Source organism: Erythrolamprus reginae, chromosome 9, assembly GCF_031021105.1.
Source record: "Erythrolamprus reginae isolate rEryReg1 chromosome 9, rEryReg1.hap1, whole genome shotgun sequence".
NCBI lineage: Eukaryota > Metazoa > Chordata > Lepidosauria > Squamata > Dipsadidae > Erythrolamprus > Erythrolamprus reginae.
The window spans coordinates 30,576,711-30,601,730 of NC_091958.1; the positions used below are offsets into that span (position 1 = coordinate 30,576,711).

The 25,020-nt window shown below is 41.7% G+C and overlaps 1 protein-coding gene across 2 annotated transcripts in view; it reads right to left on the reverse strand.

The window, feature by feature from the left end:
- Positions 1-6,287: 6,287 nt before the first annotated feature.
- LOC139172048 (fractalkine-like) overlaps positions 6,288-25,020 on the reverse strand; it is a 31,802-nt gene continuing 13,069 nt past the window's right edge. Inside the window, exons 2-4 of one of the 2 annotated variants that reach the window (XR_011559830.1) lie at positions 11,466-11,586; positions 6,895-9,555; positions 6,288-6,732 (exon numbers count right to left, since the gene is read on the reverse strand). Coding sequence is in view for 1 of the 2 variants with exons in the window: in XM_070760711.1 (XP_070616812.1) it covers positions 8,394-9,555; positions 11,466-11,586 (1,283 nt within the window). In the remaining variant the exon portion in view is untranslated. Of the gene's footprint in view, positions 9,556-11,465; positions 11,587-25,020 lie in introns of both variants that reach the window. The other variant, XM_070760711.1, reaches the window with a different exon arrangement.

Here is a 25,020-nt window from a genome sequence, read left to right on the forward strand (position 1 = left end):
ACATCTTTTGGGATCTTCTGACAAGCAACTGCAGGGATTCACTTAACGACTGTGGCAAGAAAGGTGGTAAAGTGAGGCAGAACTCACTTAATAACCGTCTTACTCAGGAGATAGAAACATTGGCCTCCATTGGGGTCTTGGGGTCAGAACAGAAGTCGAGGATTATCTGTCTGACCAGTGCACTCTTTTAGAAGCAGATCAGGAGTCCATTTTGAAGCTCCACAAAACACATCTGGGGGGAAGGCAGGTTGTCCTCGACTTACAATGGTTCATCTACTGACCGTTCAAAGTCGCAACGGCCCTGAAAAAAGTGGCTTATGCACCCTTTTCACACTTAGGACCTTTGCAGCAGCCTGATGGTCGCAGGATCAAAACTTTGCTGCCATTTCATATTTATGACCGTTGATGTCCTGAGGTCACGTGACCCCCTTTTGTTTCTAACCGATCCATGCCTAGGCATGAAAATGCGCTGCTCAGACGTTATACTTTTCCTCCCACACCGAAAAAAAATTAGAGGGAACACTGCTGAGTGCGGTTAGTTATAAAAGGGAGAGGGCAGTATTTTGTGTAGCTGTGGCCCTTACTTTGAGTTTTTTCACAGATGCCCCCCGCCAGCCCTAAATGTTCCAGATTCTTAAGCCAAAAACATTGTTTCATTCAAGTGAAAAACTGATGGAACAAAACTTTAACAATTTCATATTAATCAAGTTTGGGAGGGTAGGGGATTTTTTCTTTTAAAGCTGGTAACATTCCTCCAAAGCCAAATTCTGGTTTAATCAAGGCTGGCGCCGAAAGGATGCAAGTCCAATTTAAACAATCTTCTTGGCTTCTTCTTCTTCTTGTGCCATATCCGTCATCAGATGTTGGTGATCATGTTGCCGATCTTAATGTAGTAAAATACAATCATCTCAACAAGATCACGGTTTTTAATTTACCCAGCTTTTCATTTTTTAAAACCTCTTCTAAACTGCAACACTTTAGAAGGGGCTAAAACTTGCTGTTTTAAATGCAAAGGGCCTCACCTTTTGTATTTAAAACCACATTCCCACCCCAACTGACTCTAGCAACTCCCATTGTGCCTATGGATGGCCATCTGGGAACTGTTGGGAATTGTAATCTCTAATTTCCATGGAAAGACCAGTTTGTTGAAAGTTGACCCAAAGTGAGTGATTGAATTGAGACGGTGACTCTGGGTGGTACACGAGATGAAAACAAGGATTTTGCAATCTAAACGACAACATCCATAGAGGAAACAACAATCTCTCTATATAAAAACACAATATGAACCAGCTGCTTGACTTCTGGTCCAAACATCTTATAAGACGAAGGGAGTCGGGAGGCCATCCTGGATCTCCAGGTGCTGCTGATTCATAGCACAGATGTGGCTCCTGAGAAGTCACCACTTTATGGTGAGTTTATTTATTTATTATTAAATTTCCATCGAGGAGCCTCTTGATGACGTTGGATGGGAAAGAGAGCAGGCCATCCCTGTGGAATCTAGTGGGGTGAGTACAGATCATGGGGGTCAGTGGCCCTGCTAATAATTGGCTCCATGTTCCACAGAGTCTTCGGAGAGAGGCGGCATATAAATCTAATAAATTATTATTATTATTATTATTATTATTATTATTATTATTATTATTATGTCAGTACAACACAGCAAATGAGATCACTATGCTGGATTTCGTATTTCATCACCAGTCGGGTGCTTCCCAAGCACCTAGGACTGCGTGATGTAGCAGCAAATTATGTTTGCCGATCCCAGTAAAGCGGCCTTTTGCAATTGACAGATGGAGATTTTGTCAATTCCGATGGTTTTCAAATGTCCGCTGAGATCCTTTGGTACTGCACCCAGCGTGCCAAGTACCACTGGGACCACTTTCACTGGCTTATGTCAGAGTCGTTGCCGCTCAATTCTTCGTATTTCACTAATTTCTCTAGCTGCTTCTCCTCAATTCTCTCTATTATTATTATTATTATTATTATTATTATTATTATTATTATTATTATTACTCCTTCGGACAGGAAGGCTATGGGGAGGACAGTGAAGACGGCAGAAAAGATTCCTGGGAGTTCACTTCCTTCTTCCTTCTTTCCAGGACAAGGAATAGAAGCGATGCTTGAGCAGGGTCTGCGGCATTGTCTCGGCCTCTTCACGACCTGTTTCTCTTGTTATCTTCTGGGAGGGAGATTCGTGGTATCTGAAGCAGAACAACTATTTATTTATTCTTTCATTCATTGGATTTCTATGCCGCCCTTCTCCGAAGACTCAGGGCATCTAGATTCAGTCACAGTTTTGTTCCATAGAGCATGAACCTTGCAAACTCTCAAGTTTCCTCTTTCCATTATGAATTCAAAATGAACAGTGATTTATATACACTGCTGAAAAAAATAAAGGGAACCCTTAAGCAACACAATGTAACTCCGAGGAAATCCAACTTCTGTGAAATCAAACTGTCCACTTAGGAAGCAACACTGATTGGCCATCAATTTCACCTGCAGTTGTGCACATTCAACATTGTACAGAACAAAGTATTCAAGGGGAATATTTCATTCATTCAGATATAGTGTGTGTTATTTGAGTGCTCCCCTTTATTTTTTTGAGCAGTATATATGTAGATGTCTAGATAGATGATAGATAGACAGACAGACAGACAGATATATATATATAGAGAGAGGGATGGATAGATAGATAGATAGATAGATAGATAGATAGATAGATAGATAGATAGATAGATAGATAGATAGATGGATGATTGGATGGATGGATGGATGGATGGATGGATGGATGGATGGATGGATGGATGGATGGATGGATGCAGATCCAGATGCAGATGCAGATGTAGATGTAGATGTTATGTATGTACGTATGTAAGTGGATAGGTATATATTTATGTATGTATATGGTGTGTTATGTATGAGTATGGGTAGATATATATACTTTCTTTTTAGAGCAGGCAACAGAATTTTATTTTAATGTGGATCAGTGTTCACATTAAAATGACAATGAAGGTTATGACCTCTCCTCTCCTTCTCTTCTTTCTCCTCTTTTCTCTTCCCTATTCTCCCTCCTCACCTCTCTTTTGTTTAATTCCCTCTTCTCCTTCTCCTCCTCTCTTCCCTATTCTCTCTTCTCAACTCTTCCCTATTCCTCTCCTTCTCTTCTCTTCTTTTCTCTTCTCTTCTCTTCTCTCTCTCTCTCTTCTCTTCCCTATTTTATTCCCTCTCCTCTCCCCCCCTCCCCACCCATTTCATATGTCATCTCATTGATCTTACTTTACTTTACCTTATCTTATATCTGTTTAAGCATTCCCTTCTGAACAAGGAAGAGATGGTGGAGCCCCTTCTTAGAGGGTAGAGCTGAGGAGTTTGTTCAGTTTCTTGCAGATAAAGTCGCTCAGATTCAGAATGACCTGGACTCCAATTGGGCAATTCAGAATGAGATGACAGGGACAGGACTTAGTCCTGTTTTATGGGATGAATTTGACTTGGTGACACCTGATGAAGTCGACAAGGCCATGAGAGCTGTGAGTTCCTCCACTTGTTTATTGGATCTGTGTCCCTCTTGGCTGGTTTCATCAAGCAGAGAAGTGACACACAATTGGATCCAGGCATTGATTAACACTTCCTTGAGCAAGGGGTCCTTTCCTTAATTGCTAAAAGAAGTGATTGTATGACCCCTCCTCAAGAAACCGTCCCTGCATCCAGCTGAGTTGAAAAACTTGAGACCAGTCTCCAACCTACCCTTCTTGGGTAAGTTTGTACAGAAAGTGGTTGCACTCCAACTCCGGCAGTCCTTGGGTGAAGCTGATTATCTTAACCCTTTTCAGTCTGGTTTCAGGACCAGTCACAGCATAGAAACCAGTTTGGTCTTGCTGATGGATGATCTCTGGCAGGCCCTGGATAGGGGTCATTCCTCTATCCTAGTGCTTCTTGACCTCTCAGCGGCCTTCGATGCCATTGACCATGGTATCCTTCTGCAACACCCATATATGCTCTGCGAGCTGTACTGGCTACCGATTGGTCTCCCGTCACAATTCAAGGTGTTGATTATTATCGATAAAGCCCTACATGGCTCAGGGCCAGACTAATGATGGGACTTTCACCTGCCACATACCTCCCAGAGACCTCTAAGAGCACACAGGGAGGGCCTTCTCTGTGGCCGCTCCGGCTCTGTGGAACCAACTCCCCCATGATATCCATACTGCTTTCACCCTGCTGGCCTTCCAAATGGCCATGAAGACCTGGCTTTGCTGGCAGGCCTGGGGGGCGGGGGCATGAAAAATGTACAATTCATGATGTGTATGTTTTGATTGGATTGCTGAGTTGTGGGTTTTAACTGGGGTTATTGTTTTAATTTGTACCTGATTTCTTTTTATAGCCATAAATTATATATATTATATCCATATATATTATATATGGCTGATGAGCAGTACCTTGAATTATACCTAGAAATTCACCGAAGCCACGGAGCAAGATGTTTGTCAGGAACTGTCATTCTGCCGCATCAGCCAAGCCTCACTCAATGCCCGTCTGCCATAGACAAGAGGGGGGGGTGAGGGGGAAGGGGAGGGGCTGGGAAGGGAAAATCAAAGCTACTGGTAGTGTTGTCCTCAGGGCCATTGGCTGCTTCAAGGCCAAGACAGGGACAGTTACCAAAACAATGTATTTTAAATTATATTTTATTTTATTTTATTTTATTATTTTATTTATTATTTTATTATTTTATTAATTCATTTATTAATTCATTAATTAATTAATTCATTAATTAATTCATTTATTTGTTTATTTAGTCCAATACACTATGAGGGTTTTAGTGGGTATATATATCTATATACACATAGTAAAATACATGATGAAGGTTATAGAGGAGATACTCATAATAAAATATATCTAAGAAATAATAGAAAAGAAGATATAGTAATAGAACATATCAATGAAAGAATAGAAGAAGAGATATAGGAATAGAAGAAAGGTATAGGAGATATAGGAGAGCAATAGGACAGGGGACGGAAGGCACTCTAGTGCACTTGTACTCGCCCCTTACTGACCTCTTAGGAATCTGGATAGGTCAACCATAGATAATCTAAGGGTAAAGTGTTGGGGGTTTGGGGATGACACTGTGGAGTCCGGTAACGAATTAATTGGACTGGATGGGAGAAGATAGCCAGGAGAGGGAGGAGGCAGGGGAAAGTTATCCAGGATGCTTTTAAATAGGAAAACATCATTTCCAGCTTAATGTTGGGTCTATCCCGGCTTGGTCTTCTAGGGAAAAAACCTCCTCCCAACTTCATTGGTAGAAAAAGGAATTATTTTCCTAAAAGCCAAGTGGTTTACCATAAGCAGTGGTTCTCAACTTTTCTAATGCCACAACCCCTTAATACAGTTCCTCATGTTGTGGTGACCCCCAACCATAAACCTAGTGCCAATTCTCCAAGCAGAGCTTTAAGCTGATTGGCAGGAAGGTCAGAAGGATACCCCCACTGTAAATACCTGATTGGTCGGATTGTAAAAATACTGTATGTTCCAAGGCGCCAGAATAGAAGCTTTAGTTCCTAACACCAGGGAAAATTTGTCTCTCCCCCCCCCCCCCCCCCCCCCAGGATCTTAGGTGAGAACCACTGCCATAAGGCAAAGCTGAAACTGAGGTTTTCATATGTAATAGCTACCTGTCCGGGTTGACTGGATTTAGGAAACCAATCCCATGTAGATCTGGACTGTATTGTGGACTTAGGAACACAACTGAACCCTAAATTCTCAGTCGATAGGAGAGGCAGGCTGTTAAGTGAGTTTTGTCCCATTTTACAACCTTTCCTGCCACAATTCTGAAGTGAATCACTGCCACACGGCCACACGGCTTTAAGTGAATCTGGATTGAAGTGAATCTGGATTCCGCATTGGTTTTGCCTGTCAGAAGGTCACCCGGGACACTGCAACTGTCCAGAGTACAAGTCAGTTGCCAAGAATCTGAATATTCAATCATGTGACCCTCAGGATGCAGCAACAGTTGTAAGCATGAAAAACAGTCATCACTTTTTTTCCCCAGCACCATGGAAACTTTGAATGGTAATTAAATGAAATGTTCTAAGTCAGGGACTATTGACTTACTTATAGTACTTATAGTAGTCCTTGACTGAAGACCATTTGCCTAATGTTGAAATGATGGTGTAGAAAAAAGTGGCTTACACCTGGTTTTTGGCCTTACAAACATTTGGTCCTCTCATTTTTTGATTCGCGAAATCTCTTCTGTCATTTCTAACTTACACCGATGAAAGACGACACACCGCTTGCGTTGAGTCTGATTGTCTCTTTTATTAGTTTTAAAGCTCATATGAAAACAGTTCTGATTTATTTGATTAGTTTGGAAGAGAATGCAAAACAGCCCTGATTTACTTTATTGTGCTTTTATTCATTTTATTAGTTTTAAAAGGTAATATAAAACAGATCTCATTTAAAGCAGATTTCCCAAAACCTGCAGGGTTTAAAATACCAAAGTACATTTTGAGAAAAGTGAAATAGCTTTTTCTGTTGTTGTTCTTTCCACTCGTCCCCTAATGGCAATTTTGATGCAATAACTTTCACTTCCCAGCCCCGACACGACTATTTCTAAGCAGGAGAGGTCAGGGGCGCCTTTCCCCCGAGCACCTACAGCATCTGCTATCAACTGATGATTTTCATGATCCGAAAGACTCTTGTTGGACAACCAAAGACCGACCAAAGATTCAACAGCACCTACCAAGAGGATTAAGAAAGACAGATGTGATTTTGGGAATGCTGCAGGGCCCAACCCCTGGATTTGTGCTCTTTTATCACCAGCAATGGAAGAAAATTCAACCACCTGCTGAGTCAACCTCCAAGGTCAACCTAGAAGCGTAGAGTCGTGTTGTGGCTCACCTGCAGAGTGGTTGGCAGACTCGGACACTGAGGAGATTGGGCAGGAACCTGGGCTAGTCCTGGAGTCTGGTGAAGGCTTTGATAAATGCTGTGTGTCAGAGGCAGAGATGGGGCCATGGCCGTCCGACAGTTATCAGCTACCTTCAGATTTGGAGATAAGTGGGGCTGAAAAGCAACTGGAGCCTGTTGCCGGTGGGTGCATGTGCAGAGCTGCCAGGAGAAGGAAACCGTTAAGGAACAAGGGCCGACTCAGGAGCAAAGTCCCAGTGGGACAATGAATGGCCCCTCCCACAGGGAATGAAAGAGGAGCTAAAGGGGAGGGGAGTTTGTAGGACACAATTAGTTCATTTCAGTAGTGTGAAGATCTGTGCGTGACTCTCAGAGACTCCTTGCTGAGTCTTTCCTTGCACAGCACTGTGCTTGGAAGATATCGGCCTGGCGGCTCCCCAAGCCTGAGAAGGTCTCAGGTTCTAACTTACCTCGCTACAAGTTCACTTCCTCCCTTCACTGCATGCACAGTGCCAAAAAATCCATTAAAAAAAAAAGCCAAAAGCAAGATGGCAACGCATGCACACTGCTGGAAACTTGGCTTCTGTGCATGCACAGAAGGGGGGGGGGATGTTTTCCCATTTCCCCCCCCCCAAAATTTTTTTTAAGATGACGGCGTCCACAGACCAGCAGCAACAGAACTGTCATTGTGACATCACCAGCGGGTTGTTACCGGTTTGAGCGTTGGTGGTGCAGTGGTTAAAGTGCAGTACTGCAAGTTGCTTCTGCTGAGTGCTGGCTGTCATTCAAATCTCACCAGGCTCCAGGTTGACTCAGCCTTCTGAGGTGGGTAAAACGAAGGCCCAGATTGTTGGGGGCAAGAGGCTGACTCTGTAAACCTCTTAGAGAGGGCTGGAAAGCACTGGGAAGCAGTATATACAGTAAGTCTAAGTGCTGTTGCTATCCTAACCCACCTCTGCAGTGGTTGTAAGTTCACCTTTGAAAGACCGTTTGCAGGATGTGAATGAGAGCAACTCACAGTAGCTTAATAAAAAGGGGTTTTGTCAGGATAAGGCATCTGCTGGGTGCTTTTGTGAAGCCTAGGTCAGAACAAGTAGGGTGGTGGGAACCTCTTTCACCTCAAGCAGGTACATGTTCCGAGCCAACCCTGCTCATCTCAAGCATCAATTAAAATCAAACCGTACCGACAACCTATTGGCACCTGGGCATATTCCGCCTAGGAAGGAATAGTTCTCTTGTCTTCCAGTCCTTGCTTTGGTAGGGAGGCCTGCCTCCCACATTGAAGATTCTGTCCTCGGTCCATAGCCCAATGGGCTACAACATCTCGTAAGACCAAAAAGGGGTTGGCTCCTCTGACCAACAGTTGCAAACCTTCTTGACTTTGTCAGAGAAGAAAGACAGACAGGCCACCACATCAGTTGTGTTACTAACCAAGTCCACCCCTCTTGTAAAATAAGATGGATTTTTGCCAATCAAAAAAGATGGACAGGTCAAGCCATTTCCATGGGAATTGACTCTGCTTGGGAATCACATGGGTAGTACATCAGGCCTTGAACCTGCCTCTTGGGGGACCGTTTGGTACATATGTTACTTTTAGCGTAGACTAAGCCACCAACTGCAAAGAGGACACAGAGAATACCCCCAATAGAAAGCACAGGGATAATGTAATTTTGTACCATGGATTGGGAATGGGGATTGCAACCTGGAGTTTCTGGCATGGTGTTCGAGGTGGATATTGAACTACTCTCAATAAAAGTTTCTTGGTGATAACCTCGAATCTGAAGAGTGTCTTCAGGTTTGGAGAAAGTTCTACCAGTTCCAGTAGATGAAGGTGTTTCCGTGGTGTCTCCTTTAAGTTCTTCATCAATCACACCTCCGAATGGGACAGAATTGAGGCTGGTTCTGTTGGAGCTGGAGTGTCTGCTTGAACAGTTGGTAGGAACTTGAGTGGTGGAATTCTCAACTGACTGTGGTTTATGGTCTGCACTGGAGCTGCTTAAAAACCAATTGTGTTGATCAGAAGAGTTGGAAAGTTTGGTGGGTATTGTAACAAATTCCAGGAGAAGCTTGCTAATGGAATTGTTCGTGGAAGGATGGATTGAAGGATTTGCAAGAGTTTCTGAAACAAACGCAGGACTTTTGGTGCTCATTTTGTCAGTTCCTGGAAGAGGCACAAGAGGTGACACCATTTGTTGGGTTGTTCTAGAGAAATCCCCCAGGCCTTTCTTTGTTGGCATAACATGCTCCCCCAGTTTTTTGTGCTCCTCAAAGATTTCTGACTCTATCTCGAGATTTGGAACCAAGTCAGGCCAAAGAGTAGATTTATCAGCAACGGTTTCTGGTTGAGGAGTCAATGGTGCAGAAGATGTGGTGGCCTTCACACCAGACAACCCTCTTTCCGCAAAAGGCTGGGGATCTGCTGTGGGTCTTAGAGGGAGTGTTGCTGTCTTGTGGGAGGTTATGCTAACTTTTTTCATGGGCTGAGCAGGGCCCTCAACCTCCAACTTAGCTTCTCCTGAATGTCTGTTAGCCACAGGGAGGTTTTTTGTGGTGGTGCCATATCTAGTCCTTGAATCTATGGCCTGCATAGCTTTCTTTACCCAGTCATGGGATGGGTCGGCACAATAAATTCTGTTTTTCTTTGTTGCCAGTCTAGAAAAAAAGAAGGTTAAGAAAAAAAATCCAAGTAAGAATAGACAGAAACATTATTTTAGTCATTCCAGGACATTTTAGCATTTTAAAAGCCCACTGAGTTTCAGCAGAATGCCTTTAATTTTGAAGTATTTAGGGAAAGATATTCCTATCTCATTGCCTGACTCAAGAATCATAAAATATAATTTCTGGATTCCAAAGGCACTAAAATGCTCAAATAAACAGATAAACCACATTCATACAACCAATGAAAAGAACGGTTGGGTTTGATGGGCACAATCCCAATTTAACGGAGTCTAGTGTATCACATAAATTCACAAAATAATATAGCTCATCTGAATAGCACAGACAACAGGTTCCAATCCTGAATTACATGTTCACTGTGTTGGATGATTTCGGTTTTACTGTCATTTAATTTAACATTTTTTTTGTCTTGCTCTGCTCAGTTCTAGACTAAAAAACCTCAAAAGGTTGGAAAGCAAAAACAATCTCCTGGAAGTCATAAATAACAAATAGGTCAATTTCATCTAAACTCAAATGAAATACTAAAATAAGAACAGGCTAAACATTTTTAGCCGCCCTGAGTCCTTCGGGATTGGCCAGCATAGAAGTCAAAATAAATAAATAAATAAATAAATTTTACAGGCAGCCCTCAATGTACGATCACCACACTGGAATGCAAACTGCTATTGCTACTGTAAATAGTGTGGTCATTAGTTGAGTCACACCTCATTTTACAACTTTTCTTCCCATGGTGATTAAATGAATCTGACTTCCTCCACCCCAAGACGCTGCAAGTATTATAAATAGATGCCAGTTGCCAAGCCCACAAATTGTAATTCTGTGACTAGGAGGATGCTATGATAATTGTAAACAGATTTTAACAGATTAACAGAGTTGGGAGGGATCTTGTAGGTCTAGTCCAACAGTCCAAGCAGAAGACCCTCCTACACAATTTCTGACTGACTGTTGTCCAGTCTTTTCTTGAAATCCTCCAGGGATGAAGCTCCCACAACTTCCAAAGGCAGTTTCTGTTCCATTGGTTGATTGTTCTCACTGTCAGAAGGTTCCTCCTTATTTCTAGGTTGAATCTCTCCTTGTTTAGTTTCCATCCATTATTCCTTGTCTGGTCTTCAGGATGTTTGGAAAACAGCCTGACCCCCTTCTTCCTCTCTGGGGCAGCCCCTCAAATATTGAAAGACTGCTATCCTGTCTCCCCTGGTCCTTCTCTTCACTAGACTAGCCAGGCCCAGTTCCTGCAACCGTTCATTGTATGTTTTAGCCTCCAGTCCCCTAATCATCTTGGTTGCTCTTCTCTGCACTTTTTCCAGAGTCTCAACATCTTTTTAATAGTGTGGGGACCAAAACTGGATGCAGGACTCTAGGTGTGGTCTAACTAAGGCTTTATAGCGTGGTATTAGTACCTCCCTTGATCTTGATTGAATCCCTCTGTCCAGGGGTGGGCTGCTGCCCAGATGGGTGGGGTAAGCAGTGGGGTAGCAGAAATGGAATCCACCTCAAAGCACCCAATTTGCCCTGAAAGATGTTGAAAGAAAATGCAGAGTGTCCTGCACAAGCCACACCCACAGGATGGTAGTAAAGATTTTGGTAGCCCTTCACTGCCTCTGTCAATGCAGCATTGGCTTTTTTGGCGGCCGCTGGACACTGTTGAGTCATATTCAATTAGTTGTCCACTAAGAATCCAAGATCCCTCTCACAGTTTCTGCTATTAATTACTCCTTATAATTTTGGGGATCAGACACAAGTTACTTTTTCAACCCTGTCATAACTTCAAATGGTTGTAAGCAGTGAAGGGCTACCAAAATTTTTACTGCCACATTGTCCGAGACTTCATGTCCGAGACTTTGAATTGGAAAGAGAGATAAATATTGTGACACAAAGGCACTTACATGATCGACTTCTTGGCTTTGCAGGTGCTAACTGTGTAGCTCTTTAGTAGGTTCAACGGAATGGCATTCTTTAAAAACCCAGGGCATTCCCTTTCACAAGTTTTTGTTGTATCAGGTTCTCCTGGAGCAAGGAAACAATCCAACAAGGAATTAAAAGTCACCAACACCAATTCTATTTTTTGCAAGAATAAAAGCTCGCAATTGGTTAAGTTCATATAACACCACAAACCTGAAATCTGGATTCACACTGAGGGGAGGGGCTTAAATTTTTTTAGCAAGGAGTTCTCTGCCTGGTTGCAAGGTGGGCATAGCCTAGTCGGCCTCCTGCAAAACAGGGGGGGGGAGGCATTTTTACCCTTCCTGGGCTGCGGAGGCTTTTGTCGAGACTCCGAGAGGGCAAAAAATGGCCTCCCCAGGCCCTCAGGAAAGCTGGAAATGGGCCTGGACATTCAGGGAGGCTACTAGAAAAACAGGCCCACCAGACGTTCAGGAAGGCCAGAAATGGGCCCGTTTCTGGCCTTCCTGAACTTGTAGTAGACATGGTTTTTGCCCTCCCTGAACCTACGCATGCATTCTGCACTTAAAACTGGCCGCAGGGCTACTCCTGGGAGGGGCAGGGAGGGTGGGGCCAGACAGGAGTGGGGTGCGGGGTTCTGTGAGCTGCACAGAATCTAGCTAGAGGTTCTCCTGGACCCCTGCAAACCCCCAGCAGCCCACCCACTGGTTTCATAATATGAACTAACCCAGCCTTGCTTAACCATGGTAAATTTAAGAAGTTAGGGCATTCTGGGAGTTGACATTCATACCTTTTGAAGTTGCATTCTATATAGTACTGTATACATATTTATTTATTTATTTGTAAAATTTATATGCTGTCCAATTCTACGTGGACTCTGGGCAGTTTACAAAAAAAACCCCAACAATTAAAAGACAGTTTAAAAATACATTAATTTATGTTCTATTATTATTTTAATATCTTTATAGATAACATTTTTATTATTTTAAAAATGTCTTTGTAAACTGCCTAATGGCCATTTGATGTTTTCTATGTATTGATATAACATCTTATTATCTTTAATATTTTTAGCAATTATCTTCATATATCATTTATTTTTAATGTATTGCTACACCATTTTTTTAAAAAAAATTAACACTTCCAGAGTCTTCTTAATGTATTTATGCCGTGTTTGTTGTTTTTGATATATGGATCTTTAAAAACAAAACTTATTTTGTTGCATATAGAAGCCTCTGATGTTGCTATCTCCCTTTTCTAATCTGTCACAAGAACTCATAAAACTCTGTAGTCTGCCAGCCCTTCATTCTTTGATCAAAGACAATTGGATGACCTCTTGGGCCAATGAAATCTCCTTTATCTCTCTGATAGACCTTTCATCAGCGCTGATTGTCTGAGCCTGCCAGACATACAATATCTTTATTCAATTTCAAATAAACCAATAAATACAACTTTAAAAATGACCCCAGAAAACCAAAAAAGCAAATATATTAAAAAGTGACCTGTGACTTTTTCCAGATCAGAGATGATAATAAAATGCATTTTTTTTTCTAAATGAACCAGTACTTAAAAACCTTTCGTAGATTTTCACAGGTACAGATATGACAGTCTTGGCATATTCAGGTTTCGTCCCATGTAGGATTTGGAAATTTCTGGCGACATTAAACGTATCCCAGCCATAGAAACTGAAACCAGACTCAGAACACACATTGCAAAACAACCAAGTAGCCTGCAAGCCCCAACTACTCAGGATATCAGACCTAATCCACAATCATTAACTAATCAGCATACCTCAGTTACATCAACAACCCCAGGTGTTACCCCACTGACTCACCAGGAAGTTTCTACACAGCAGGCAATTGCTGAGCCATCAAACCACAGCCAGCCACCAGTATTTATAGAAGGAAGGCAGCTCAGGTCTCGCTGTGTTCGCCCTAGAACAAGGACAGAAGCACCAGCCTGAAGATGACGAGTGGGACCTTGTCAAAACGTCGCCAGAAATTTCCAAATCCTACACGGGAAGAAACCTGAATATGCCAAGACTGTCATATTATATATATATATATATATATATATATATATATATATATATATATATATGTATATGTATATGTATATGTATATGTATATGTATATGTATATGTATATGTATATGTATATGTATATGTATGTGTGTGTATATATATATATATTTTTTTTTCTTATGTCGGATCACCCTGGTATGGGTGATCCGAAATGGATCTATACTAGTCTCCCTTAATTTTAAAATTCCAGCTAAAAACATTTATCATATATATATATATATATATATATATATATATATATATATATATATATTTGTTTTCGTAAATTTTCACGGGTATATGTATGTAGATTGTTCTGAGTTCGGGTTTTGCCCTGTGTAATATTTTGCATGTCTATGCGACGTTTCGGTGAAATCACATTCACCATCATCAGGCTGAAGTTTCAAGCTTCGTGCTGTTGTAAAATGGAATGTTTGCAACTGTCATTTCTTCCTAGTATATAGTGTGGGGGTGGAGATTTGGTTTGAATGTAGCAAATAGATTGGGTGATTATGTTTTAGTGATCTGATTGGTTGGTGGAATCATAATTATTAGAAGGATTGACATGGTGATTTTTATGAAGTGTTTTTTTGTTTAAGGCTGGTTTCCAAATCTCTGGTAGGCGGGACGTGTCATCTCTTTTATTTATGCAAAGGGGGCTCCTCTCAATCTCTATGGCTTCCAAGGCAATTCTTCTATATAAATTCTCTGTTTTGTGAAGTAATTTAGTTTTTTCAAAATCAATTTCGTGCCCTGTTTTTTTAATGTGCTGGACAAGGGAGGAAGTCTTTTCTTCTTTTTTAATTGCATTTTTATGTTCTGCAATGCGTGCACTTACTCTTCGATTGGTTTGTCCAATGTATGTGGCTGCACATGTTCTGCAAGGAATTTCATAGATTCCTTGGTATTCCAATTGGATTTTATCTTTTGGGCTCCTTAGGATATTAGATATTTTTTGGTTAGTGCAAAATGAAGTTTTGATGTTATGTTTGTGCAGAATTTTTCCACCCCCACACTATATACTAGGAAGAAATGACAGTTGCAAACATTCCATTTTACAACAGCACGAAGCTTGAAACTTCAGCCTGATGATGGTGAATGTGATTTCACCGAAACGTCGCATAGACATGCAAAATATTACACAGGGCAAAACCCGAACTCAGAACAATCTACATATATATACCCGTGAAAATTTACGAAAACAAATATATATATATATATATATATATATATATAGATAGATAGATAGATAGATAGATAGATAGATAGATACACACACACACACACACACACACACACACATATATAGTCACATTTTTTTTGCTGAATTTGAAAATTAAAATTAAATTTGAATATCAAACCTTATATTTAATACTACACAATATTTCTCTAGTCAAATCAGATCTCATCCTCAAATTCCAAAGATCATTTTCCCTTTCCCTCTCCCCCCCCCTCAGGAAATCTATCTGTAGTCTTCAGGCCAAGCCAGGTGTCTTTTACACAGGAAGATGCTTGCTCCAGGACCAGCACAGAGGTGTGAACCCACTGTCAGGTTCCGAATAATACATCCAGTGGTGAGTTGCTCCCAGTTTGACCTGATTCTGTGAATGGGTAGCGCTGGTGGTGGGAGGCTCCACCAGGGGTAGGTTCTAACTTATCTCTCTCCCGGTTCACTTCCCATCGCACTGTGTGGCTGTGCGTGCATTGCATGCCACATGGCTGCACTATGCTGGTGCGGGCGCATGCATGCACAGTGCCCAAAACTCAGCTTCTGCACATGCACAGAAGTCAAAACAAGATGGTGGTGACTGTAGAAACTCCCCCCTTGGTTCTGCCCAACAGCCCAGGATGTTCCACCCATCTGCCTGGGATGCTTCTGAGCATGCACAAAAGCATCATGCACATCAACTGGTAGCAAAGAGTTTTACAGCCCACTACTGAATATACCCATAGCAAACAGAACTCCGATGCAAGCAGGTTCCTCAAAAGAATAGTTTAATTGGCTCTATCCTATTGGCACAGATAAAACCAGCTCTAATGGTTCCTGTGGTTTACACCTAATTAAAAGGAAAGGTTTTCCCTTCTTTCCCAAAAATCAGTAACCTGGATGGTCCAATCAAGGTACTGCCCAGTTGGAAACTTCACTCCTCCTCTCTTCAGCCATCTGTGGGAATGACCTTGGTTCTCAGGGGAAATTGTTTTGTTTTGGCTACAAAACCCCGGCTATCTCTATTCTCCCCTGCCTATCCCTCGGTACCATTGTGGCAACACTGAGGCCTCCAAGATGGTCTCAGTCAGACCAGCTTCAGAATTGACACCCACAACAAAGAGGTGAGTTCCTCCTAATTCGGACCGGTTCTATGGAACCGGTAGTAACTTGGCAGCCTGAGTCGCTGGAACTGGCAGTGACCCAGGCCTGTCACCCCCCACCCCATCCCTGAACAAGCTCTCTCTGTGGCACTTATGGTGCTGCCATCTTGTTTTTTGCTTCTGCATATGTACGCACACCCACGCATCGCATTAAGGAGCAAACCAACAGAGAGGTAAGCCAGAACCCACCTCTGCCACAACAGATGTATCCCAGTCAGTGGTTGGGCCAGGGCTTCTTCATTTACATCAGGGGTCCCCAACTCCTTGGCTGCAGGGCAGTCTGGAACTGGACTGAGACCCATTTGGAATCAGTCCATGCAAGTTACTTGCAAAGTACCATTTTGTCTCTCCTCCCCTCCCAGAGTCGCAAAATTTGGGGACTCCTGATTTACATTGTTCTCAGCAGCTGGTTGCAATTCAACCCTTTAGGGACACTCCTCACCCCCTTAATCCCTGATGTGCCCTGCAGCTCAGAGAAGACTTCATGGTGACCGAGTTGTGTTTATTGGTCTAACCACAGGTCATAATAATCATAAACTAGTAAGGCTCTAAAAGAAAGTCATAAAAAGAGTAGGGCATTAGAAGAAAAATGGTTACAGCAAGGTGAAGTCAAAGTTTGCAACTAAGAACTCTGCCTCACATATCCCAGCGACCGGTTAGGTCGTACTGAGTCGGTTTCCTCCAGGCCCCATCGGCCAAACAATGTCGACTGGTTGTGGCCCCGACCCTCTGGAACCAACTCCCCCTGGAGATTCACACCGCCTACACTCTCCTTACCTTTCGAAAGGCTTTAAAAACACATCTATGCTGGCAGGTCTGGGGACCATAAGCTTTGCTCTGACCACTTGAATGAAAGAGGTATGATTGATTGTTTTAACAGTGAGTTTTATATATTTTTAATCTTTTAATCTGTATTATTATTTACTGTTTTTACCATTGTGAGCCCCCTTAGTCTGCGAGGGCAGCCTATAACTCGAATAAAATAAATAAATAAATAAACTTTCATTTTTCTTCCTACGTTTAAATGACAACAGAGTAAACATAGCAGTTCTGATAGCTGGACACACGTCCTTAAGAAGACAGGTCAATATTTCCAGAACTCTTGCATTTGCTTACTATAAAAAGTTGGTTCCTGATCTCATTGTAAATGCGGAAGTGGAGACAAGATTCAGAAACAGTAAAGATGGGGAAGCACCACCCCAAATTCTTCCACAAATCCCTTTTAAAAGACCTCGCAACCAACAATGACGTACAGATAGACCTCGACTTATGACCAAAATTTATAGCATTTTTATGTGAGCTTTTTTGCCCCATTTTACGATTTTGCCTGCTACGGCAGTTAAGTGAATCATTGCCATTGTTAACTAACCCGGTTGTTAAGCAAATCTGCTTTCCCCAATCACTTTGTTTGTCGGAAGGTTGCAGAAAGTTCATCACACGACCCTCCCCCCACACAATGCAACCGTCCTAAATATGAAACCGGTTGGTGAGAGTCTGAATTTTGATCACAGGGCAGCGGGGATGTTGCATGTGTGAAGAATGGCCCCACGTCACTTTTTTCCGTGCTGTTGTGGTTGTGAATGGTCACTAAACCAATTGTAGTATGTCAAGGACTACAGTATCTGCGTATGTTTCATTCTGGACAGCAGTCAATCCCTGACATCTGGATCTGATCAGCCGAGGAGCAAGGAGAGGATTTCCCTTGCCACAGGAGGCCTTCCCCAAATCTCTAAATTGTAAACTTTCCAAGAATGCACTTATCTCATCCGCATCTGGTTTCCTCCCTACGGTAGTCACTCACCAGGAGCTTATCTCCGTTTTGTAATATTTGAGGTTTCTTATAACTCTGCAGCTTCAGCATTCCAAACAGACAGGCGAAGTCCACAGTCACCATGCAGAGAACCAAAGGGAGAAAGAAATCCCAACATTCACTTCTATCGGGTTGTTATTTTGCATCGCTGTGAGACCTGCTTCATTCTGACAGCAGAGGATAGTTAAGAGTCAGGTTTTTTTCCAGAAACCTTGCAACGTTCTACCCATTAAGCCCTACCCATCCTTCTCAACCTTGGCTACTTGAAGGTCTGTGGATTTCAACTCCCAGAATTCCCTAGCCAGCAGAATGTCCTCGTGTGACTAATTGAGGATTAAATTCATTTCCCAGAATTTCTCCCCCCCTCCCCACGTCTCTAATGTTTCAAAGACATCTTCAGATGTGTCGTTTCTGGATCTAAAGTTTGATCCAAAGATCAGTGGAGCTTTGCCAGCTGGGGATTCTGGAAGTTGAAATCCTGGAGCTTTGCCAGCTGGGGGATTCTGTGAATTAAGTTCTCATGTCTTTACGTTGCTGAGGTTGAAAATCACCAATTGAGAATCAAATTCATTTTTTTCCACATGTCTAATGTTTTCCAGACATTTATAGGTGTGTGATCTGTAGATCTAAAAGTGTGATCTAAACATTTATTTATTTACCTATTTTATTGGATTTATATGCCGCTCCTCTCTGAGGACTCGGGGTAGCTTAAGACGTATAAAGAAATAATATAGCATCCTAAATCCAATTAATTTAAATTAATAATCTAAAAAATCTAAAACCAATTAAAACTCTCATTCCCATTCAGTCAACTGGATTGCAATACATTCGTTGGCCAGGGGGCTAAGGTCTAGTGGCCCCAAGCCTGGCGACAGAAGAGGAGGGTGGGGACATATGAATCTTGGGGGGAGAGCTGATTCCAGAGGGTTGGGGCCCCCACAGAGAAGGCTCTTCTCCTTAGGCCCCGCCAAGTGACATTGTCTAGTTGACGGGACCTGGAGAAAGCTGACTCTGTGGGACCTGATCGGTTGCTGGGACTCATGCGGCAGAAGGCCGTCCCGTAGGTATTCTGGTCTGATGCCATGTAGGGCTTTGTAACCAACACTTTGAATTGTGTCTGGAAACCAATTGGCAGCCAATGCAGACCGCGGAGTGTTGGAGAGACATGGGCATGCCTAGGCAGGACCGCTTGCACAGTTTCTCTCCTTGCTCCTCGCAGTTTCCAAACACTCTTCAAAGGTAGCCCCATGTAGAGAGCATTGCAGGAGTCAAATCTCAAGGTGATAAGGGAATGAGTGACTGTGAGCAGAGACTCTCTGTCCAAATAGGGCCGCAACTGGTGCACCAGGCGAACCTGGGCAAATGCCTCCCCTTGCCACAGCCAAAAAATGATGCTCCAAGTCAGCTGTGGATCGAGGAGGATGCCCAAGTTGCGGACTCTCTCTGAGGTGGTCAAGAGCTCCCCTCCCAGAGTGATGGATGGACAGATGGAGGTGTCCTTGGGAGGCAGAACCCACAGCCACGCCATCTTGTCAGGGTTGAGTTTGAGCCTGTTAGCACCCATCCAGACCCTCACAGCCACATCACTTCCACTGCTTCACTGAGTGGAGATGTATAGCTGAGTATTATCAGCATAGTGATAGCAACTCACCCCATGCCCTCAGATGATCTCACCCATTTATTTATTTATTTATTTATTTATTTATTTATTTATTTATTTATTTATTTGTCAAACATGTATAGGATATGAGTTTGTATAAACAGAAATAAAAAGTAACAATAAAAGAGGTCAATAAACAGCAGGACAGGGATGGTGGGCACAGTGGTGTGCTTATGCATGCCCCTTACAGGCCTCTCAGAAATGGGGAGAAGTCAACTGTAGACAGTCTAAGGCCATGATGGCAAATCTATGGCACATATGCCACAGGTGGCACACAGAGCCATATCAGAGGGCACAGGAGGTGTTGCCCTATGTCGGCTCCAGTGTGCATGCCAACTAATTTTCGGCCTAGGGAAAGGCCGTTTCACCCTCTGGAGGTTTCAGGGAAGCTTCCTAAAGTTGTGGAGTACAAAAAAATGCCCAACGGGCAAACCAGAGTTTTGGAAAAATGGACTTCCAGTTTGCCCATTGTACTGTTTTTCACACTCCAGGGCTTCAGGAAGCTTGCCTAACGGCTGCAGAGTGCAAAAAACAGCACAACAGGCAAACCAAAAGTCCATTTTTCTGAACTTATGTTTTGCCCATTTGGCCATTTTTTCACCATCCCAGGCTTCAGTGAGGCCTGTGCGCATTCACATGTGTGGGGATGGGGATTGTGCGCATGTGCAGGGGCAGCAGGGGTGGTGCACATGCGTGTGGGGAGAGAATTGGTGCAGGCACATGTATGCATGCTAGCACATGGAAACACTCTTTTGGCAAGCGAACCAAAAAAGGCCCTCCCTGGTCTAAGGTCTACATCTACATCTGTGAAACTTTGCCAGTTGGGGAATTCTGGGAGTTGAAATTCACACGTTTTCATATTGCCAAGATGCAGAAATATCGATACATGGTGTCTTTCAGAATCCGAAACTATCTGGCGCTTTTATGGGATCCTGTCAAGGGAGAGACTATGCAACCAGAAACAGCTGAGGAGGGGACTTGGAGCACATCACTGCAGCCACCTTTGTAACTTATTTACTGCACCTCCCTCTCTGGATGCTACTTACATAAACAGGGGAATATGAGCAATGGGACGTTGGTTTAGGGATCTAGAAATGGCTCCAAGGAATTAGGAATCTGAGTAGATCAATTTCTCTGGTAAAAATCAGATGGTGCAATATAAATGATTCCCAAAAACAGAATGGGCCTGAAAGAACTCTCTCTCTCTCTTTCTCTCACCCTCTTTCTCTTTTCTTCCCCCCTCTTTCACTTTCTATTTCTCTGTCTCTCTCTTCATCTCTCTGTGTGTCTCTCTCACACACACTCTCTCTCTCTTTATCTCCCTTCCTCTCTCACACACACATTGTCTTCCTCAAGAGAATGGAGATGCTGCCTCTTTAAAAAAAGGCCTTGCCTTGTTCACCAGAGGAATAAATCATGGACAGTCTAAAGTAAGGAATTTCAGTTCAGTTCAGGAGAAAGATATTGGCTTAGCTACAAAATGCCAGATGCAAATTGCCAGTTGCATTTTTCTCCATCTAAAACCAGAAGGACCCCTGGGATTGATCCTGCGGATAGATTCTTGATTTTTTTTCCCCTTTCAAACTGTCTTTGGGTGCAAATAGCCCCACACGCTGATAAATGCCCCTCCAGACAAACAGCCCTGAGAGGGTTTCCTACCCGGAGCCAAAATCTATCACTCCATTGGGCTCTGGATGCCAGGATATTTATTTATTTATTTCTAGGCTGGAATTGCACAATCCTGCCTTTATTTTCACACTTGGAGCGCCTTTGTGAAAGGCTGATGTGTCTTGGAGGAGCAGATGTGTGACCGATGAAGCAAGAGTCTGTTTGTCTTAAGACATCCACACAATTAGGGCAGAGACTTCTGGAGCTGTTCATACCAGCTACTTCGTGGCTCTCACCTGCCGAGCTATAATAAACAGCATTATTGAAAGGCACATGCCTGGGGCTGCCCGAGGTGACACCCATCAGCCAGATGTCATGTTTTCATTCCTGTGCAGGCAATTTTAGCAGGTTTTGGCAATCTTCAGATGAAAGATACTCTCTACTTCAGGACAAACTGGAAAAACTCCAGCGTTTTGTGAGTCTCCAGGAATGAATCACTCCCTTTCCCTTTTCGGTCTTTTGTACACACATGCCTAGGGGGGTGTCACCTACACAATCCCAGTTTCAGAGTCTTTAAAATCAGTGTGACTTGCAGATTTGCTCAATACCCAGATGGATCCTACCTAAACACTGGATCCTATCTAACAAAATGAAATTCAATGTACAGAAAAGTAAAGCCTTACAATTTTACACTTAGGGAAGAAAAACTAAAAGTCCACGTATAGACTGGGTGAAACCAGGCTTAATAGCAGTGAAGATGAGAGGGATCTTGGAATCTTAGTGAACAACCAGCTAAATATCAGCTAGAAATTCAGCAGTAGCCAAAAAAGCCAATGCAATCCTAACTTGCCTGAACAAGATAAAGAGAGGTACAGTACTACTACCATTCAGTAAAGCCTTAGTAAGACTACATCTAGAACACTGCATTGAGCACACTATAAAAAGACTTGAGACTCCAGAAAGAGTGCAGAGAAGAGCAACAAAGATGATTAGGGGACTGGAGGCTAAAACATATGAAGAAGGGTTGCAGGATAGCTGTGTCCCAGTATTTGAGGGGCTGCCACAGAGAGGAGGAAGGGGGTCAAGCTATTTTCCAAGGCACCTGAAGGCCAGACAAGGATTAATGGATGGAAACTGGTCAAGGAGAGATTCAACCTAGAAATAAGGAGGAATTTTCTATATATATAAATATTTTACATGTTCATATTGTAATTAGCAAGGATTTTTTTCTTTTTTCTAACTAATGGTAGAGTAAATTCCAACAATCATAAAATTGTGAGTCTTCTTTACCTTTAATTTTTAGGGTCATGAACATGTAATATATGTATGTATATGTATATGTATCAAATGTTTTTAGCTGGAATTTTTAAAATTAAGGGAGACTAGGATGGTCCCATTTCGGCCTTGTTCTGGCCTCATCAGCTAGCCACACCCTTCCTTACTGGGATTCGATCTGGCAGCCTCTGCCTTGTAAGGCAGAGAATTAGCAGTTGAGCCACCAGACCTGATCCCTCCAGCTCTGTTCCAGGGAGGGGCTATAGGTTTTTTTTTTATGTACATACATACAGTATATATATGTATATCCCTGATGAAAACAAAAAGAGCAAGTAAGATAATGTTATGATTTACTAAATGAGTTGAATGTCTAAAAAAACCCAAACTGTTTTTTTTTTCTTTTTCGATAAAAACTGTTACTGAATCTAAAGAAAATGTACATAGTTTCGGAAGAATATAGATACTGATCCTGTACACGCTGTTATTTTAACATATAGGTTTCTTTTTTCTTTTCTTTTTCTTATTGGATGTAATGTTTTATGTATTCTATGTACTGTACCTTGTATTATATTTGTAAATAATTTTTTTCAATTTAAAAAAAATCTTTAAAAAAAAAGGAATTTTCTGACAGTGAGAATAATCAAATGGTTATCCAATTTCTCAAAAACATCCAGTGTTAAACCATTTACAACTTCTTGAGGCACGTTGTTCCACTGATCAACCATTCTGACCATCAGGAAATTTCTCCTTAGTTCTAAGTTGCTTCTTTCCTTGATTAGTTCCCACTCATTGCTTCTTGTTCTACCCTCAGGTGCTCTGGAGAATAGCTTGACTTCCTCTTCTTTGGGGCAACCCCTGAAATATTGGGAAACTATCAAGGTCAGTGCAACTGGGCAACATTGGAAGCAATAATTACCTAGATTTCAATCAGGTATCTTTCTTCTAGAAGCAGGTAAATATAGAATGTAAATATAAATTTTAATATACAATAAAATATAATTTTTCCAAATAAATAAAGTGAGTTCATTGGTGTTTTTTTTTTAAAAAAAAAACTTGGCAGTTTTAAGATGGGTGGACTTCAACTTCCAGAATTCCCTAGCCATCTGACTGGGGAGTTCTGGGAATTGTAGTCCACTGATCTTAAAGTCACCAAGATTTTTTTTTAAAAAATACACTAATTTCAATTGTCTTTAAATGTACTGAAGTGAACTCTTTTCATCTTCTTCTTACCCCACCTTATGATAAGACGTGGAGAGGAACTGAGAAGACTGAGAACAAAGCAGGGACCCACCACAGGGGTAACAAATAGGCAGAGAGAATTACAACCTGACTGCAGGAAAAAGTATTACTGGGGTAGTAGAGAAAAATCCATTTTATAGCCTTTTAATCAGAGAAGGTGCCAAGAATCAAAGGGTTTAGCTGTTAATCAGTAGAAGCAGTATCATTTTAGTCTTTCAAATCCCAGAATGCAATAAAATCAGGCAGAACAGATTTTTTTCCCTAACACCAGTCTTTTCAAAGTCCAGAATAATATAAATCAAATTACAGCCTTTTACGCAAGAGAAGGTGGCCAAATATCAAAAGATTTAGCTGTTAATCAGTAAAACTGATATCATTTTACTGTCTCAAGGCACAGATTGTGATATCAGCTCAGACAGAATTGATTATTATCAACATTTTCAAAGCATAGAGTAATATAAATGAAGAGGCAACATTTTTTAGTCCCTATCACTTTGTTGGGAGAAAGCCGTTTTCTAAGCTATTTGGCTTCATATCTGGAATCTTATCAAGATAGTAAGACCTGGAAAAAAAATTCAGGCATTGGAGAATGAGCAGAAAAATCCTTACCCAAGTCTGGAATTACAGAGTTAGACTTGCTTTGCAGAAATTCAATGCAACATTTCTGTGTTACATGCCACTGAGTGTTGTGATTGTATATCCCTTGGGGGGTGGGGGGTGTAAAAGTCAAGATGTTTGCGATGACCACATGATCTTTTTTTAAAAAAATGGTCTTTATTGAGCATTTATATAAAAAAGAACAATACAAAAAAAGGACACAATATACAAAACATACAGCCTACATGTTTTTGCTGAATTTCAAACTTAAGGGAGACTAGGATAGATCTATTTCAACCTTATTTTGGCCTCATCAGCTAGCCATACCCCTGAGACTTGAACTTACAACCTTTGCCTTGTAAGGCAAAGAACTAACCTCTAGGCTACAGTATCCAATCCCTTCAGCTCTGTACCAGGGAAAGGTTACATGTTTTTTTGTGTCAAATTATATATTGAAGAAATATATATATGTTACACACACATATATGTGTGTATATACACACACAAACACATACTTATACTTCTAGTATTGTACTTATGCTTCTTGTATAGTAGAAGTATAAGTATACTAGAAGTAGTTCTACAAACACATACAAACACATACTGTACTTCAAGTACACATACTTATACTTCTAGTATATACTTATACTTCTAGTATTACTGACCTATTCTATTTCTTAATCATATTACTTTTTATAGTTATAAATTATTATAATTGCTGTACAACAACATGATCAAAGACTCACTTCCCTTTTTACTGTGGATTCATTCATTCATTGTATTTAAATGCCACCCACTCCAACAAGGACTCAGAGTGGTAACAAGAGTTGAAGTCCACCAGTCAAAGTTGCCAAGTTTGAAGACTCCTGCCTCAGCTAAACATTCTTGGTTCCAAATAAAGAAACATTCCCATGGTTTGC